This window comes from Alligator sinensis, unplaced genomic scaffold (assembly GCF_000455745.1).
Source record: "Alligator sinensis unplaced genomic scaffold, ASM45574v1 scaffold360_3, whole genome shotgun sequence".
NCBI lineage: Eukaryota > Metazoa > Chordata > Crocodylia > Alligatoridae > Alligator > Alligator sinensis.
In genome coordinates, this window is record NW_005841977.1 from 2474078 (window position 1) to 2494402 (window position 20325).

A 20325-nucleotide genomic window follows, 5' to 3' on the forward strand; every position below is an offset into this window, starting at 1 on the left:
TGGTAAGTTCCAGGTTTGAAAAGCTTCAGTAGTTTGATGCAGTCTCAAGTATTAGGGGTTTGGAAATTTCTCAGGGAACAGTTAAATGTCTTCAGGATCTCTATAAAGAAAGACAGGAGTGGCCCAAATGTTCCTTATTTGTAATGGAATCTATCTGACCAAACTGACTTTACGCCAGGCAACAAGAGACAAAGACCTTCAGATCCACCATAAAGTAAGGGCTTAGTGTAACTAGAGAGCCCACTTCATAGAAAGGTAGCTATGTAAAGTCAGCACATTTTAAGTACTGTGTTCATGCTGGTATTGATGAGGGAGAGTGGCAGCTGGCCACTCTAATGAGAATGCTTCATTTAAGAACGGGATGAGTGCAGAAACATAAGATAAGGCATTTATCTACCCTGTTGTCTGCAGCAAACTTGCCAGAAGAATTGAGGCTTTCATCTCCTTTAGAGTTTCCCACAGAGAACCCCTTCCATGGAGATCTCCTAAGATTTTGAATATATGCCCTGCTTAATCCACTAAGTCAGACAGCTCTGGACAACATCCAGGGCAAAGTGCTCTCTGATGTTTAGACCTTTCATAAGGATTTCCTGCAGTGCTGCTGTTGAAGTTAGTCATTGTTATAGTTTTGGGGTTTTTTTTGTTTGGGTATTGTAATATTCTGTGAAACAGAGGTTATGAGATAGTACAGCACTCTCCAGTAAAGGGGGACAATTACTACATGTTATTGGCATTACACAGTTTGTTTTGATAATTGGTCTTGAGAACTGCTTATAAGTTTTCTGCTCAACTTTTTTGGATGAAGAATGGTCCTTCTATCAAACAGTAATCTTCATATGCAAAAAAAATTTTAAAAAAATCAATTTAATTGGTCAGAGTGGGTTTTATTACAAAACAGCCTCCTGAGAACGTGAAAATTTCCAGTTGTCAAATTTTTGATAAAAAGCTAACATTTTCCATAGGTGAATAATCATTTTGGCTAGGTACAGACATTCAAAAAGCCAAAGGCAAAATTGATCTAAATTACATGGTTTTCTGTAAGTGGCATAGTTTAGATCAGTGGTGAACAAAACACACATTTGCCCTTCTGTGGTGGTGGGAGGGGGGCAATTCTCAGACCAAGTTCTGCCATTTTTAAACAAGTCTATATGTGCAGAACTTCTGTTCTGCTATGGATATAAACTGGTTTTGTGTGCTAAACTTCTGTTCTATTACAGACATAAATCAGTTTCCAATCACCAGGGATCCAGGTTTTCCATTCCCTGTGGAAAAATGCTGCAAAACATGATTTTTCTCATTTTAAGGAGAAAAAAGTGGATTCTCTCTTTCTAAGGAGAAAGAGTTCCAGCCTGCAAGGGGCTGAGGGGAGTGGGAGGAAGGCGATCAGGTAGGGGGCATCATATGCAGGTGTGTGTGCAAATGTGCATGTGGTAGCCAGGCAGCATGAAGAGCAGCTCTCTGCAGGTAAGTTGAGAGTGGGGGCGGAGGGAGTTGAGGCACTCCCATAGTGGGGGTGGGAGGGAGGGACTTTGGCAGGGAGTTTGGAGGTACTGCCCAGCCAGGAGGGTGCATGGAGCTTAGGGCTGGGGTAAGAAAGCACAGCCTCAGGGCTTGGGTAGGGATTGGGACAGAGCTGCTGGTGGATTATCTGAGACATGGGTGACTGGTGCTTCTTGGCTTTGTGGGGGACACCAGTGGCTGATTGCCCACAGGGGGGGCCGAGTGGCCGATTGCTGAGCCCAGGAGTGCCACTGGAAAAACCGGAAGTGCCGCCAGTGCTTCGGGGGGGGCGGCGGTGGACCTTGGTCCTTGGCTCCATAGGCCTAGCAGCTGGGGGCCCCTTGTGGCAGGGCTTGGGGGGCATGGGTGGGGTGGGAGGGTATGAGGGGCACCAGCAGGGCCAGAAGGTTATGGGTCAGGAGTGAGGGGCACTGCCAGAACTGGGGGGGGCGGAGTGGGGGGGCTGTGGATGGGAAATGAGAGGCACCCGCAGGCCCAGGAGGCTGTGGGTGGGGAATGAGGAGCACCAGAACTGCTGGGGGGCTGTGGATGGGGAGTAAGGGGCAATGACATGGGGAGAGTGCCAGCATATCAGGGCTGCTCAGTGCCACAAAGCAGTGGGGGGACAGCCACACCTGGCCCCACATCCTGGTGAGCAAAGGGGACAGGGATGCTCTGATTTTCCATGATAAAAAATCCCAAAATCAAATGCCAAAATTTGTAGGTATTTAGAATTTATTTTATTACAGTGATTGAGGCACTGGTAGACTTCCAATTTGTTTTAAAAATGTAAATATTTCAATAGCACATTGTGCTCAACTGATACTAGTACATAGTGGCAGTTCATTTTAATTGCAGAAAAACGTGGATTTTGGTAGTTTTTAATCAAAGAATTTGGATTTAAAAAAAAAATCCAACAAGCTGGAATTCCAGCACATCAGAGCATGCTCATGTACAGACAGCAGCCTCCATGCCCATGTTTTGTCCATTGTTTTTTGTTTGCATCATTTTCTCTTAGCAAAAATGTATGGAATACGTAATGTTGGTAGAGGGCATTATAGTTTATAATAAACAGGATCAGTTAGTACGTGTTATTGATATTAGACCTTTTGTTCTGTAGAATTCTCCGTCTTGGAGTTAGTATGTAGCTGTGAGAGCTGTGAGAGCTGAAGAGCAACCAAAATATTAGGCAGGAAATTAGCTGCTTTCAAGCCATGTGCCTCCCAGAGACTCTGGGTATTAGACGGAAAGACTTAATCACAAGGAAATGTAAGAAATCACCAATTGGCAGCCTGGCTCTACCACAAACCAAAGGAAGTGCTGAAGAGATTTGTACTCCAGAAGCCAACCCACAGACTTCCTTATAAAGCCATCAACTGGGAAACAACAAGTGTGAGGAAACAAAGGTCCCGTGAGAAACCTTAAGAAGGTTCTTTAGTACAGAGGCCAGAGCAGTTGATCTTAAAACAACAGAACAGCTGGAAGAAGCAGCTAATGACAAAGAGAGGAGGGTCTTCAACTAGTTTCCACCTTTTGCACTAATGCTGACAAAGGACAGATGAAAATAATAGCAAAAATGCTATGATGTGATCCAGTGATCTTATCCAGTGTAATAGCATAATGGGGAGTTCAGCACTCGGTGGTATTGCAGATTCATTCAACAAGCACCAGCTTGTTTCAGACGAAGCTTTCCTTCACTTTGCCTGCAAGAAAAGGGAAGGTCAGAGGAATAATTAGAGACAGTGACTTCATGTTCCAGATTATAATTTCACTGAATAAGGTTACCATATTTCCAGTATCAAAAAAGAGGACACCTGTGGGGGAGAGGGCCAGAGGCGGGGGCAGTGATATACCTGTGCCTTGCCTCTGCCCCTCACTCCTAAACCCCCTGCCCTGCTGGTCCCCCTCACTCCCGACCCCCAGCCCTGATGCCCGTGGAGATCCTGCATGCATGCTTACACACACACACACACACACACACACACACACACACACACACACACACACACTGTCTCCTACCTGCCTGGGCCAGTGCACAGAGCACATGACCCCTGACAGCCAATCACCTTGCCCGCTGCTCCCAGCCCGAAGCAGCCAAGCTTCTAGTTCCCAGGAAAGCAAAGGCAAAGCAAAAACCCAGACATTTGCTCGCATTTTAAAAACCTGCCCAGACATGAGGACAGGAGGCTGAAAAAGAGGACATGTCTGGGAAAACCCAAATGGATGGTAATCCTAACTTAAATCCCAGACTAACACCACTTGCTGATAGGAAATGCTATGCGAATTTGCAATTTTCTATCAAATCAACATTCAGAGCTACTACTTTTCCCTTCAAAGATTGTAATAAGGATGTTTATGCTGACTATCAAAACTTCTAGGGTCTGAAAAACTGGATGGGAAATTTTACAAGAAAAGGTTCTCTTTCTGTGATGTGCCAGAAATGTTGAAATACAGCCTTCTTTTTGCAGCATTTTGCTCCAAAGATTCTACATGAATTCAGAACATTCAATTACAGGAAAATTAAAGTAACAAACTGTATTTTAACTAAATATGGAAACTGTGGTTACAGTTCTGAGCATAGATTCGGTTACTGCATGGGCTACCCAATCTACTTGCCTCACACCTAGGGCCTTGTTACATGTTACACTTTTTGCTGCTCGAATGACAGGTGTTAGTGCTAGCTCAAGTTTGGAGCAGTCACATCTTAAGGCTAAAAACCTTCTCTGACTGTCCTCCATCTGAACAGCTGTGATTTGCCATTAGAGGCCTGGTGAGCAGGGGCCTGACTAGGAGCCACAGCTTTGAATTGCCACAACAGGGCTGCTAAGGTGGGGGTATGTGAGAGGTGGGGGCAGGAACATAAAGCTGGGAGGGTGAGAGTTAATAGGATGGAGTTGGGTAATGAAATTGTTAGGTTTGACCTAGAAACCACTACACATAGCCCAAGCAAAAGTCTCTGTTCTGTAACTAATGCTCAATTGCAATGATAAGGAGAAGACAGTCTTAAATAAAGGAGACTTGAAAACAAAAATAAAATTAGTGGAGTAGGGCAAAGAGCTGATTTAAATATTAAGATTCACACCCCTAGGTGGGGAGAAAGTATGCTAATGAAACATACATGTATGGAAATGAGATACATAGCTAAAACACAGGTATAGAGACATGCGCAGTAAAGAACTCCTTGCATCACTCCCTTATAACCAATTAGCAAACAAGAATGCTTATGAAGGTCCAATACTCCTGTATAAAAGATGCTCATAATTAAGACTCTGTGTGCTTGTTACGTGAAATTATTCCGCTTGCACCTTGTATTGCTAGCAATAAATCTTTATACTTTCACCCCTGGTATCTTTATTGGCTTTTGCATACCGGGCACGATCCCAGACTTGAGCTGGGGCTCAACAGTTTTTGGCACCCCAGATAGGACTGTCTTAGATAACTTTGCCCGGACTAGCTGATGACCAGACACAGCTCTTCCTTATCAAATGTCAGGCGCGCCCCGGGATCTCTTTTCCCGGTGAGACTTTTGTTTCAGGGGGAGCTGGATTGCTGAGGCGGCAGTAGCCTAACGGTGCAAAGTCATAGAGTGAAAGTATCAGTAACAGGCACCTGGGTGAGAGGGTAGAAAGGGCATAAGGCCTACCGTCAGCACGCCTGCCTGGGATTATCTCTGTAAGTATTCTGTCTGGCCCGAGTCCAAGACCAGTGATTTTTCCCCTGTGAGGACGAGGACTAAGAACAGATCCCTGGATCCCAGGTAAGTCGGACGGTCAGGACCGGGAAGGCAGCCCTGAGATGGGTACTATTAACAGTAAGGTTAGGAAATGTACCCCCCTCTCTTGTGCATTGGGACATTGGGCAGAGTTTGGTGGAGATCCTATGACTAGGAAGAAAGCTAAATTCTTCTGTGAAACTGCGTGGCCACGCTATCAGCTAGATGATCAAGAACATTGGCCTCCGGAGGGAAGTGTTAATTATAATACTATCTTACAATTGATTTTGTTCTGCCGGCAGAATGGTAAATGGGAGGAATTGATGTATGCGCAAGCGTTTATGTCTCTTTGTAGAAATAGAAAGGTTTTGGAGGAATGTGGATTGGGGGAGGGGGTTCGGGGAAGTGAGATGGCTTTCATTGAACCAACTGTAAATCCTGTCCTGGACTGTCCGGAGCCGGAGGCTCTTCCCCCTCTTGTTTGGCAATCTCCAGATTCCCCGATTTCTCCTGATATAACCCCAGGAGGTGGGTGGAGAGTACAGTTAAGAGCAGACTCCGGGGTTAAGGGAAAACATCACAGGGAATCTGATCCTGGCCGTGGGAAGGGAAATGGGGCATTTCCCCTAAGAGAACAAGTGGTACCTGGGAGGTGGAAAAGAAATGGGGTGGGGAAAGGGTGGTGAAATGGAAGAAGTCATCCACTGAAGCAAGCATGGCTGGTGAACTCAGATTGGTGGAGAGGCACATGGGAGGGGGGAGGCTTGCAGCTGACTGGGAGCGGGGTGGGGTTTCTAGCTGGCTGGGAGCAGGGCGGTGGAGGGGGCTGAGCGCTCAAGCTGGGAGTGAGGAGGCGGCAAACCCCCCTGCTCCTTGCCAGCTGCAAACCCCATGCTGCTCCTGGCTGGCTGCAAAACTCCTCTTCCCCCTGGTTCCTGTGTGCTACTCCACCCACCCCACCAGTATGAGTTCACCAGCCACGTCTGCACTGAAGGATAACATAAAGAGAAATAAAAAAAAAAATTAAAAAGGAATAAAGGCTAAAGAAGGTCTCATGTTTTACTAAATTGGGATTTGGGATTGGGTTGTGGGGTGTGCTGGTCATACTTCCTGGGGTGGCTGGGGGGTGGGAGCAGTGAGGGAAGACACTTTTGGGAGAGCAACTGCCACTTCCCTGGGAAGGAAGCCCCAGCTCATGGGGACCTGATCCAGCCCCCTACCTTGTTTCCTCCCCCACCTCCCCCTGACCCCACTCCTGGGCCCATCCATACCCTGCAACTTGTCTATGTGCTCAGCAGGCTGTTTGCCCAGGTTTGCACCCCTGGGGATAGGAAGGTCACACCCTCTGGGGTTGGGAAGGTCACACCCTTGGGTGGTGGTGGGGGGGGAGTTGCCTTTGTGCCAGAACTGTCCCCTGGGCAATAGAGCTCAGGGGTGGAAAGTTTGTCCACATAGAACATAGTTACTACTTTCTGTACTTACAAGACTGCTTTACAGAAGGAACACTTGTTGCTATAGGTTTTGCCATCAGAGCCACAACAGGGGTCATAGACCCTTACGCAGTAGACAGGTTTGCTTCTCCCAAGAGGCTGATACTCACTGCAGTCAACCTGCAAACACAGTTACATCATTTCATTTTAAACCCCTTCATTCCTCTCCTTTATGAGTACGATGGCAATGGACTTGTCAGCTTTCTGGACCAGATATTCAACAGATGTAAGTCAGAAAATCAGTGGAGTTAAACTTTTTATATCAGCTGACTGTTTGACTGCTACCTATCGAACCAGGAACAATTAAAACACCATTCTTTTCCACTGACAAGGAATATCTGAGATCAACAGAGCCAGATATATGACATCTCTATGGACTCTGCCAGCTCTCTGAGCTAGCTTGTATGGAAAGGATGGCCACAGAGAGGGCAGTAGCTCTGCTAAGGCAGTGGTTCTCAACCTTTTTAGAATCAAGACACTTCTTGTTAGACTCAAGGCACCTGCTGTTCAACTCAAAGCACCCCTCAGAAAATGCCAATTCTTAGTTTTCTCTTGTTTCTTGAGTACAGAAAAATAATAGAATGATTCTTCTGTTGCAAAGAACACAAAAAGACCATAACAGGTCAAAATGTTTTTAACACTGGATTTCTGTTCGAAATCTCTGGGTTAATATTGTCAATGCTAATAGGGCTAACATTGTGTGGTTACCTGAGGCATGCTTGAAAGGATTTCAAGGGCAAAGAAAATGGAAAATATTTCACAAAGGTTTGTATGAAAAACTATACTATCAGGTGTCATTGTGAGTTCTTCTTTATTGTAAGGCATTCTGGGAGACTTTGGTTTCCAGCGTGCCTATAAATTACCTCCTCTTATCTCTGACAGCAGAACCTCCCAACTTGGAATTGAGAGAGGACAAATTCTGTGGTTAAATATGCTGGTAGGCATCTTTCAGTTATTGTACAGCTTTTAGCTATTAATGATAAAGATTCTTGAATGAAACATCTCAGTTCAAATCTACCTGAGTACGATGTTAACTGTGGAATCCTATACCAAACTGTGGATAGCACAACAGATATTAAACCACCTACCTTTCTCTGACCTGAACTACCAGCCATGTGATTAATTACCTTACTGATCAGGGCCCTATGTTCTGTTTATCAAGGACTCCCCTGTGATGATGAAAGATCCTATTTAGCAAGTAAGGTAAAAGGTGAAATCCTGAGTCCAGGGAAGTCAGTAGGAGGTTTGCCATTGACTGCAGTCCTGCCAGGATTTCACTCAAAATGGATCTGGATCTAAACCTGGATCTAGAACTAGAACTAGATCCAGATATGGCTTTGCCTGGGATCGGTGGCAGATCTGAAGGGAGAGGTAGGGGACGGGGACCAGTACCCCTGCTTTTCTGGTCCACCCAAAGGGGACTGCCTGGCAGTGGAAGCAATATTTCTATTCAGGCAGCACTTAGGGAGTCAATTGAATTCATGGCTCATTATCATCTACCTGATTCCTCCTAAACTTTTCATTCCACAGGTGTTAATGACCCTCTCTCAAGCTACCCTTTCTTCTGCAATTCTATGGTCTGTTAGCTGCTCCTAGTAACACAGCTCCTATTTCACCACATTGCAGGCTATTTTTACCTCATTCCAATAAAGATATATTTGTTTTTGCTTCGGTCTTACATTGACTAATTTAGTCCTAGGCCCCTTGCATATTGTAAAGCTCCTGGTTTATTTTTAACTAGAGAAAAATGTGTGTTGTTTTATATATGGTGATGCACCTTAGCATCTGTACCCCTCTTTTAAAAAAACCTAGATCTGCCCATGCTTGGGTTAGTATAGGAATAACATATTTTACATTCATTCAGGGTGGGAATGTGGACAATATGATGCTTGGGTTCCTTCCAACCCTATGATGATGTGTTTGTGTGTCCATCTTCATCCCCCCTCACCATGTCCTTTTTAAACGATCTTCCTGAGCTGTAATTAATTAGGGCCTGGGAAGAAATTGTAGCCTGAGATTTCTCCTGCTGGCTCATTCCTGGTTAAAGAGAGAAGAGGAATGTCCAGAGTTTGGACAAGGGACTGGTTATAGGACATCTAATTGATTCTGGCCCATTTGGCTGGCACTAGGGTGGTAGAGAGGTGTATCTCTGTACCTAAAAACCATTGTAAAGTACTGATGGATGCTGCTGCTAGTGGAAGTAGCCAAACAAATGCAGCATGACCTGAGAAACTATTGCACTTCAGCTAAGAAAGCAATGTAGCTTGGTAGGGGGCTCTCCATCAACAAAGGGATTATGGAGGCAGAGCCAGGGCAGCATTCCAAGACTGCAGGATCAGCACTGCTGTAAGAGGGAAGGTGGCCAGTTTGGGACTAAGAGACTGTGCTGGAGCTGTCTGGACTCTTACTAGTTTGTGGTGCATTAACCTGCATGTTGAGGTATTAGAGATTGGGTACAATCATATGATTGTTGGAGGCAGCACACATGTGACTCCCTGTGATCCTGCACTTTGACTCATCCCTCATGTTACCGAAGGATCTGTCTCTATTCATATGTAAGCAGTGTTTTGTTGCTGAGGGATACATTTATTTCTGGGGCTCATTCCTGCCTTCCCCTAATAGAACTGAAGAACAATGACTCACCTCTTTCCTAGTTTCACAGGTAGCACCTGAAACAAAATCATAGACACAATGATCAAACACAGCCAGGAGTAGTTCGACATACTGGGCAGCTTGGTGCACAAGGATCATCTATAATCCTCCTCACAAACTTTTAAGTAAATGATGGCAGAATTTTTCAGTATAAATAATAGATAGCAGCAGTAATTACACTTCACAGAAGGAAATCAGCTACTATTTGTATAAGGCACTTCCACATTTTGGTGACATACTAATTTTTTTTTTTTTTTTTTAGAGTTCTGTTTGCTGTATGATCTCTTCTGTAATAGCCTTGACTTTCAAAGAGTAAGAGACGCCAAAGTGCTCTGTACGCAATATCCACAAATTATAATGTTCCTGGTTGAGTGGAGTATGTCCCAAAATGCACAAACAACAACAGTTTCTACTGAAATTTTCTTTATTAACACAGCCAGTGATCAGTTAAAATCAAAAAAGGGAAGTGAGTAGCATAAATAATGCACAGGCCTTGTGTCAGATGTTTCATTCTCTTATATATCACCAAGTTCACCAAAACTACATTGATGTTTGCATCATTCTGGAACTGGATCAGGTTCCACCACTTCTAATAAAATGTAGATACATGCATTCCTGATCTGAACTGGCTGTTGCCAAATGTGTTCTTGTACCTGCCTGCCCCAAAGATCTTGCAATCTAATTGAAAGGCATATAGGTTCAAGATAAACTGCGAAAAACAGAGACACCAGAGCAGATCAAACTTTTTTCCTGAAACAGTTCTCTATCCAAAAATTCTGATTCACTGAACCTGAAATATTTAATGTGGACATGCTGATTTCAATAAACTGTTCAATAGGGAAATTTCAGAACTATTCAGAACAGAAATGGGGTAATTTTGTCTTGAATGTCTTGTTTTGTTTTGACATTGTCATTATATTTAGCTTTTGCAATGTAACATACTATAATCTTGAAACGAAAGGACAAGAGAAGGTTGCTTCACTGTTTCCAAATTGATTTTTGTTTTAAATGTTTATTCTGCAAAACAGCGGTAGTAAGTTCTAGGGCTGTGCAAAGCTTTGGTCCCTGATTCGATTTGGTGAAGATTTGGCTTGATTCGGTGGCCAAATCTTCAAATCTGAATCAAATCAGGAGACCCTTTAATCTCTCCGAATCAATTCAGAGAGATTTGGAAAGATTTGGTGATTCGGATATAGACACAGCTTTAAATGTTTTTTCTACGTACCTCGAGGTAGCAGGAGGCTCGTGAATGCTGAGATGCTGGGGCAGATGGAGCATCCTACAGGAGCGTGGGGGATCCCCAGCGCACTTGGCAGCAGACCCGTAAGTGGACTGGAAGCATTTCCAGGACCACTGGGGAATGTGCGGGGGCTCCCCCTGCATGCCCCCACCTCGGTGACTGGTGCCTCCTGGGTCTGGGGAAGCACCCAGGGTCCCCTTGTGGTGATTGCTGAGCCAGGGGGCACCGGGGAGGGGGGGCGGCTGTGGTGCGCTTGGCAGTGGACCCGGAAGTGGACTGGAAGTAGTTCCAGTCCACTTCTGGGTTTGCTGCTGAGCATGCCCCCTCCCCCCCGCCCCCCAAGCTCCTGTGGGATGCTCCATCTGCCCCAGCATTGCAGCATTCACAAGCCACACCTGGTACCTGAAGGTATGTAGAAAAAACATTTAAAACTGTGTCTATGGCCAAATCTCTGATTCTCTGAATTAGCATTGAATCTTCAGATTTAGATTCGGCCAAGCCGAATTGGGGACAGTGATCCGAATCAATGAATCGAATCACTGTCCCCGATTTGGGCCAAATCCGAATCGAATACGGCCCATTTCTCACACCCGTAGTAATGTCATTGTTGGCCCAACTCAGAGCATATCAAAATCTCACCCCAAAGGAACTCCTGCAGGATGTACTATCCATTTCCTGACTAGCTCCGTATTGCACCACATTACAGCTTGTGCTCCCCCATGCTTCTCTTCTCCCTCTCCCATACTGAATCTATCACTAACCAGGGAAACTAACATCATGTAAAAGATACCACCATCAAGTCATGCTGCCTTAACTACCTCTTAAACAGATTACTGGACTCATCCAAATCTACATCACCACAAAGAATAGGCTCCTACTACTCAAACCCATTAAACATGGTTAGATACTGCTTGCTGTCTGGTGTGACCAAGGAAGAGTTCACTTGCTTTGCTTTTCTTTTAGCCCAGCCACCAGTAATTACCATCCTGCTAATCAATGCAGCTCCCCTGAAGCATTTAAATGCTAACACTTAGCCAGGCTTCATCATTTTTTCCATTTGAATAGAAAAAGATCAAGCCCCTGCATTAGCCCAGAGAGAGGAACTCCCTAGATCAAAAGGTCTCTTTTCTCTCTGCCTAGAATCTTGTCTGGATGAACAAAATTGTATAAAGCACCACACATTGTGGCACCTGCCGTTTCTACAGCTTGCCAGGGAGCAACAAAAGTTACGTACTTGATAAGCAGAAAGCTGCCAGAGTGAGGAGCAAGAGAACCCCTGTTATCTTCATGGTGCTGGTGACAATCTGGCCTGTTTCACAGCTGTCAGTGCTCTGTCCTTCTACAAAGAGATTACATATATATGTCTTCTTGGTTATGAAATCATTCATGGGAATTGACAAAGAGCAGAGACAGGGTGTAACCCACTGAGTAGTGCCAGCCTGTATGTAACATTTTTAAAACGTGATCTTGCTAAGTACAGGCAGAAGGCAGGGCAGGGTGGTGCCTGACACGCTGCCTGGCTTTCTGTTTGCCTTTAGCTACTTCTCTGTAAGTGCAGAGCAAACACAGGAGTCAGTCTGAACTTAATGATAAGGGAATTGCATTGGATATTGGACTATCTTCATGTCAAAGATTATCACTGCATTTGCATTGTCCTGCATTTTTATAAACAGTGACTCAATAGCTTGGGTAATCATGGCCCACCTGTTACTGCTTCAGTGACTCAGCTGTACATGACTCCTCCAAATGGATTTACAGTGGAACAAACTGATTCCCATTGGTCATGTTCTACTGTAGACTTTTGTGTTGAGCTAGATTCCTTTTAGCTTGCATTACAGTAGCTTTAGTAAGTTTTAAGCTGTGTTAACTTTAAATTACACCATGCTAGCATAGATGAGACTAAGGGAAGTAGTGTAAAAGGAACTGAGACATATGTGAGAGAAACTTCTTGAAAAGATTAACCAGTCTTAGGGCATCAAATCTTGATTAAGGTCTCAGGTTGGTGTATTCTAGCCTGATCAGCAGGATGACCATATTTGTCAAAGTTTCTATCAAGTAATGTTGTAATGTTTGAGGTAGGGAATAAGAAGGGGCCCAATGCTCTGAGATACATTCCTCTGGTATCCTTTGCTGAGGTTTTCATCTGTAGACTTAATAAAGATCCAACGCCTCTTTAGAACTTAGTCTTGGATTTGGGTAAAGTCTCCCTAATAGGCTGGCCTTGTGTGAGAAATACATAGGATTTTAAGATCTAGATATTCTAAGTTGTAAGACCGCTTATTTCTGTCTGGATCATAAAACAATATATAGATGTGTATTATGTTTTTCTTTATGTGCTAGAACTGTTCAAAATTGGAGAATGTTAATAAAGATTGCTTCTGCATTCACTCTATTGAAGGACTAGTTTTGCATAAGAACAGGGGCTGTCGAAAGAAAGCCTCTATCCCCAAATTGACTTTAGGGGTCAACACCACACATGCCAGGAAAAGAGGTTAACGATTAAATTTTTCAGTATCCTTAAATTTCCTAAGTGGATTTAATTTCATTTGGTGACTGTTAATAAGAGTGATGGAAGATTCATTTGGCATTTATGTGCAACACCAGAGTATTCACTATTTTATATCTGCGTTTATCATGGCTGCTCATTTTACCCAGGTAGCTTAATTAGGGCAGGGCACCAGCTCTGAGTGTTGATATATTGGGGGAACCAGAATGACAGCCTCTGGGGACCCCATGCAGTGATAAAAGCAGCCAGGGTTTTTGGACCACGTTTGTTGGCTGCCATTCTGGCCATGTTTGGATGCTCCCTCTCCCTTTTGGTCAAGGCACTGAAGGCGGGCAGGGTGGTACAACAGCACCTGTGCTAGTCATGTCTATGTTTGACCCTCCAACAGGCAACTCCATACAGACTCAACAGTGAAGAACAAGTAGATAAAGATGGAGGAAATTTTTGCTCTGTTTCTGGTGCCTTTAGGTATATCTTAATTTATATGTTCTGAATTTCATGAATTTTAAAGCCCAACTTTTTCTAAAATACTCATAGTTTGTGGTCAGTGCACATCCCCATAAAAAGCAATTCACAAAAGGTGGGATGTTACAACATCCCGCACAAAAGGTGAGAGTCAGACTTGATGATCTGCTCAGGTCCCTTCCGACCCTATCAACTATGAAACTATGAAACAATAGAAACTGGTCCAGTTTTTCTTTCTGCACATCAATCAGGTTTTGTTCTGGAAAAGCCTCAACAGGGGCGTGTCTTTCTTTGAATCCCAGTTTACAGGGGTAAGTATTGCTTGCTATGATCCTTCTCTGCTGCTGACATATCTCACCATTAGGCAATGTTAGCAAAACTTGAGAGAAAATTGAGCTATTTGTTTCTAAACAGTATTCAGTTAAGCCTAAGATTCATGACACCATCCCAAGATGTTAAAATTGCAGCCTGACAGAATACAGAGTTTCCTTGACACTTTGGTATGAGGAAACCTCTTAATTTGCTTATGTCTTGTTGCCTAATTGTTGTGCCTGCTGTGTCCTGGAGTGTACTGCCTGATGCAACCAAAATCTCCATCCAGCTGTCCTCACAGAAGAATACAGATACTCTGATTTGCTCACTCTTGAATTGGGATGATGTGAGGTTTTTACAGGGAGAGAAGATGTCAGAAGAACTGAACCTGCAGTTTTATCTAGTGGTTTTATCTAAACAATGTTTTAAGGGTTTGTCTATTAAGAATTCCTGAGGTCTGTCACATTGCATTGGATCCCCTTTAGTGACAATCTCTTACTGCTAAGGCTCACTAAGGATTACTGTGAAGGCTAACTTACTAAAGCTACTGCTATTAGCTAATGCATCAGAATTAAATTAATGTTCATTTTCTTAACGTTAGCCTTTATGAGTAGTTATCATTCAGAAAGAAGGATACAACACTGATGGGAAATTTAGGTTTACTGCTTAACTGAATCCACAGGGTCATCTGAAGTTCTGACATTTCCAGCATTTTGAAATATAAATGTTAAAACTGCAAGAGAAAAAGCCATCATAAACAATATGAGAGACTGGAGAGGTTTCACTTTCCAAAATGAGATGACATACAGATACAAAATCTCAGCCTTTACCAGTGACCACTAAAGAGCATTCACTACAGCCAGATTCAGTAAGATACTTAAATGCCATGTCTGTATAATTTTAAGTGAAAGAGAATGCTTGCTTATGTCAATACTAATATTCAAAGCATGCAAACAAGGCTTCTTCTGAGCTTTTCTTCAAGACCTTGCACAGACTTTGGCATTTTCTGTAACATGCTTCATATATAGCTGATCTCATAGATGATAGTCATTTAGATTAAACATTTCTAGCTGTGTAAATAGTAACTAGCTAAAATATTCCAATTAAAAAAATAGAAAGCTATGAGAGGTCTTACAGTGGCATAATTCTCTGAGGTCCTTAGTCACTTAGAACAATATCTTTTGCAAATAAATGAATGTTCAGATATAGTTAATAATATTTAATATGACTTCTAAGGAGAATATGAATATGTATCATTATCATTCCTATAGCTGACCTATTCTATTTGCTTTAGATTCAAATTCCAGCTTGATTGAAATAAACAGAGATTTGCAACTGACTTGACCGAGGCAAGCATTTCTTTCTAAGAACAGTTTTGAATATACACATCTATGACAGAGCTATATACTTCACTAGAGGACCTTCCCTACCTTCTTATCCCTTCAGATTGATTTATAATTTCAAGCAAATGAGAAGTCCCACTGAAGTAAATGCCAGCATAAACAGCCAGCAAATATTCAAATTATTCATGTAAAAGTTAATGGGAGCTTTTCTGAAAGACCTTGCAAAGACCAGCTGAGATACATGTGTATATATACAAACAATCTCTCAGCGACTGAAATTTTCTTCTCTGAATTTGTCATGTCTATATAATGTATGCTTTCATGGAAGTGGCAGAGGGCCCTTCATGGCTGGGCATATTGGTCCTCACTCACTGCAACTCAAATCTGTCCAATAATTGCTAAATCTTAATTTATCAAAATTAGTTTTGTTTCACAAGGGAGGATGCTACCTTCCTGCATTCCAGAAAGAATCCACAGGCAGGAATGTTTCCTGCCTGTGTGACTGCATACTTTTAAATGAGGATAGCTAGTAATGTAAAGGGGTGCTATGCATCCTCAAACAAAAACTTACGCCTTCGTCACACACAGACTTGCACTGCAATAGAAAGTCAGTCATTTTATTTCAATGTGGTTCTGCGTGCACCCAGACAGCAATACATGAGTTATCTACAAAGCTGTACAAAAACATGAAAGAAGGTATGAATGAAAACCATTTAGTTATTTAGGTAAGTGTTTGTATATAGAGCCAACGTCCAGGCTGCTGCAATTTGTTGCATATGGGTAGATGCTGTGTCCACCCACATACAATTAATGGAGCATAGTGTCAAATAGCAAAACCTTGCTCAATAAAAGGAATGGCCTGCAAATCCCAATTACATATTTCCTAAGGAACATGTCTATGCCAAATCACTTGCCTAAAGGAAGACGAGTTCTGCTGGCTTTCACACCCTTGGGAGGAGGATGAAAGGTGCTCTTCCTTGTGATTGGAGAGATCAAGCCTAAGGACAAAGCAAGAGACGATTCTATTGATGTAATAGAAATAATAGAAAAGTAGGGCTGAAAGAGATCTGAGGAGGTCATCTAGTTCAACCAGAAGCTCAAGGAAGGATCAGTCTTGATTAAGCCATCCCAGTTGAGTATCTATCTAACCTGCTCTTAAAAACTTCCAAGAATAGAGATTCCACAACATCTCTCTATGCTTAACTACCCTCATACTAAGAAACTTTGTCTTACTATCTAATCTAAATTTCCCTTGTTGCAATATAAGACGATGGTTCCTTGTGCTGTCCTTTGTGGCCACAGAGAATAGTTTGTTTCCATCCTCTTTATAACTAGCCTTGAAGACAGTTATCAAATCCCACCTCAATTTTCATTTCTCCAAACTAAATTCCTAGTTCCATCAGCCTGTCCTCCTACATCATGTTTCACAGGCCTTTAATCATTTTTGGTGATGTTTGCTGGACTCTGATTTGTTAACATATTTAGAATGACAGAATCATAGAAAATCTGGGTTGGAAGGGACCTCAGGAAGCCATCTAGTCCAATCCCCTGCTCAAAGCAGGAACATTCCCAACTAAATCATCCCAGCCAAGGTTTTGTCTACACAGTAGGGCTGTGTGAAGCTTCAGTTGCTGATTCGATTCAGAGGCGATTCGGCCCTATTTGGCAGCTGAATCTCCAAATCTGAATCAGATCAGGAGACCAGTTAATCTCTTTGAATTGAATCGGTAGCCTCCGAATCAATTTGGAGAGATTTGACGATTCGGGCATAGATACAGCTTTATATGTTTTTTCTATGTACTTCAAGGTACCAGGCGCGGCTCGTGAATGCTGATAGCGGGGTGGATGGAGCATCCTATGGCTCAGCGACTGGTACCTCCTGGGTCTGGGGGGATACCCAGGGGTTCCCCCTGTGGCTGATCGCTGAGCCAGGGGGATGTGGAGTGGGGGGATCCCCCGTGCACTTGGCAGTGGACCCGGAAGTAGACTGGAAGTACATCTGATCCACTTCTGGGTCTGCCGTTGAGCGCACAGGGACCCCCTCCCCACCCCGGACTCCCATGGCTCATATTTGGTTTATTTTCCACTGTAACACCCAGGTCCTTTTCTACAGAAATGCTAATTATCCAGTCGATCCGAATCCTGTACACTCCTTAAAGCCTAAAACTGAACATAGTATCCAAATGAAGCTTTACCAGTGTGGAAGGGAGCCGAAGAATCACTTCTCTTGATTTCCAAGTGATGCTCCTGTTAATGTAGCCCAGTATGCTACTGGCCTGCTTTGCAACAAGAGCACACTGTTAGTTCATATTCAGCTTATAGTCCATTGTAAGCCATTTTCTGCTGGACTGCAGCCTAGCCAGTCATTCCCCAGTCTGTATTTGTGGATGCTACTGTTTTATCCTGACTACAGAACTTGGAGCTTGTCCTTGTTTAATATCATTCAATTGATTTTGTACTATATCTTATCAAGGTCATTCTAAATCCTAACCCTATTCCCCACAGTGCCTGCAACTCCATCAAGTTTCGTTGTTCTACAGATTTAGTTGGCTCCACAGTTGCAGCAAGATAAGCTGCAAAGACAAGTGTTGACCTTGTAATTTTTTGTATTTTTTGATTTTCTTAAAATGAAATGCTATGCTGAAAATACTTTATGTTGTGCTGCTACCAAGGTTCTCCTTTAAATTTACTTAGTTATAATAGTGTAAGAATGATGATGTAGCCGTGATGGTCCAGAAATTATGCAAGAGGCAAGGATTTCTTAGAGTGATATCTTTAATTGGACCAACTATGTAGTTGGGATAAAGTTAGACAAACTTTCAAATGCAAGACTCTTCAAAAACAGGACCTGATGAAGAATGTCTTGCATTTGAAAGATTGTCTAATTTATCCCAGTTACATAGATGGTCCAATAAAATATATCACCCTAAGAAATCCTTGCCTCTTGCATTACTCATAATATTCAAGCTTCTGTACAATTTTGACTATTTCTTTGACGATACTAGTAAATACATTATTTTCTCCATCTTTATGCGTAGTCTGTAACCACTAACACAAATTTCCATACGCAACCTGGAACTGAACCCAGCATTCCCCATCTATATATTCCATTGCCTTTTAGCACACTGGAGTGAAAGATACTGATAAAATCTTCTTCAGAGTTAGTGTCTGATGCACATAGGAGATAACAGACTAATAATGTTCCCAATTAGTGTCTTATTAAACATACTAGCTGTTTGGGAAGCTTTCAGATAGGGTGGTGCTGCGTACCATAGAAAGCCCAGAAGGAAATTAATAATCTTGTTTTTAGTGCAGGGTTTGGAAGGTGTGGTAACTACAGCATAGTGCATGTTCCATGATGAGGATAAATGGAAATATAGACTACCTGCCCATTTAGGTGAGTGTCTAAATTAGCATTATTATGGCTGTTGAGCTGATCAACAAGGGTAAGAATAATGAAAGGTACATGTTACAGGTGTTAAATTCTATTCTTTAGCATTTTTGCTCGCAGCTCTCTTCTCAGACTGAAAAGAGCATCCATGAGACATTGAAGACACTAATACAAATTATAGAACCGATCTTCAGAGGTGCTGGGCGTGAACAATACACAAGGACCTCCAGGTACTGAGAAATTCTGAGAATCAGGTTCATCATATGAACAGCATTTTTAGGGTTCTTATTAACATATGGAGGTGGTGGCATGGTCAAGTTGTGCTGAAGTGCCTTGTTATATGAACAGTCAATGAAAGAACCTTTTCTGAAGGGTCTAAAATAATGATATTCCCCACAACCAGCTATTCAGTGTCTCATGCTGCTTGCAAGTATCTCATAGTGCTTAACCCACTGTTTAATTCCCAGTATTGGATCATAACAGTGCGTGTGTGAAGTCCTATCAGTAGTTTAATGGTATTGCATCTGTCTGGAACCTGCAAATTCCAGTTCATGATCTCCAGGGATGAAATCTGGCCCAATAAAATTCAGTGGGAATTTTGCAATTGGCTTCAGTGGAGCCAGAGTTTACCTCTAGATATCTGAAGAACAGGATGGTCCAATCAGCAGTGAAGCAGTTGTACTAATTTGAAAGACAAGAAACCTCAAATACCTCAAGATCTGTATTAGCCCAGTTTCAGTTACAAATCTTCTGACCACAGAGGTCAGTGCATTTCAGTGCAGAATGAGAACAAGAAAAATTCACTAATAATTTCTTAGGGTTTGGCACAAGTCTTAGATGAAGGATGCTGACTATCAGAAGTTACTGGGCAGTGTAGCTTCACATGGTTTTTAAGTACAAATAGGCCTTTGACCCAGTAGAAAAACTAAAGCTGCCTTGAAAGCAATAATAATGAAAGATATTGTGTTATGCTAGTACATATGTGGTATGAGTTATCCAGGCTAAAAGACCATAAACAAACACTTTTCCTTTTTCTTTCCGAATACAGTTTATTAGTTCATTTGTAGAACAATTTAAAAGCAGATCTTATATTGAAAACAAAAGCAAAATAGATACATAATCTCAACCTCAATAACTATTCAGTTGTACATATTAGCAGTAAGTTTCTGAAATACCAGATACATCCTGTTTTAAGGTTTAAATAGCTTAAATCACTTCCCATTTCTAATGTAGTAAACAAATTCAGTATGTGAACAATGAGAACCATTTTTTGACTCCAACAGACTTTGGAACAAGCCTTAAGGCCCAGAATCCCAAAGGTATTTAGAAGTCAATAGGAAGTTAGATACCTACATAACTTTGAGCCTACAAGGGTGACCTTGAACACATACTTCTGGGTTTTTTTCTAAATTAGAGTCTTACTCTGTAAGCAATTTGGTGTTGGACCAGATGTTCCCTGGGGTTCTGTAAAAGAGTCAAACACACCCTGGGGGAAATATATAAATAAATTGCAAAAATTAATCTTCTAAAAATCTCTAAATATAGATCAGACATTTAATGTCTGCCTTTGAAATCTGTTTAGCTATATCTCTGTAAAAAACCACAGATCATTTAGGACCTGAGCCAGTGCCCAAACTGTCACTGCTTCCAATGGGAGCTGATCCAGCTCCCATTGGAATTTGGTTGGTATTTCAATGGTAGCAGCTGCAGAATG

The 20325-nt window shown here is 42.5% G+C and overlaps 1 protein-coding gene across 1 annotated transcript; it reads right to left on the bottom strand.

Annotated features, from left to right (window-relative positions):
• Nucleotides 1–2236: 2236 nt before the first annotated feature.
• On the bottom strand, nucleotides 2237–11925 carry LOC102379592 (serine protease inhibitor Kazal-type 6-like). The gene is made up of 4 exons (XM_006021103.3): nucleotides 11829–11925; nucleotides 9346–9371; nucleotides 6695–6822; nucleotides 2237–3203 (listed from the first exon to the last, which is right to left on the bottom strand). The coding sequence occupies exons 1-4, from the start codon at nucleotides 11881–11883 to the stop codon at nucleotides 3158–3160; spliced, it is 255 nt and encodes an 84-aa protein (XP_006021165.2). The 5' UTR covers nucleotides 11884–11925; the 3' UTR covers nucleotides 2237–3157.
• Nucleotides 11926–20325: the final 8400 nt, after the last annotated feature.

Excerpts from the sequence above, each read along its gene's own strand:
- LOC102379592 (XM_006021103.3), bottom strand. The coding sequence starts at position 11,883 with ATGAAGATAACAGGGGTTCTCTTGCTCCTCACTCTGGCAGCTTTCTGC. Across the intron at positions 6,823-9,345 it reads CCTGTGAAACTAGGAAAGAG|GTTGACTGCAGTGAGTATCA; the intron begins GTGAGTCATTGT and ends CTGTGTTTGCAG. Across the intron at positions 3,204-6,694 it reads TCCTTCTGTAAAGCAGTCTT|GCAAAGTGAAGGAAAGCTTC; the intron begins GTAAGTACAGAA and ends CTTTTCTTGCAG.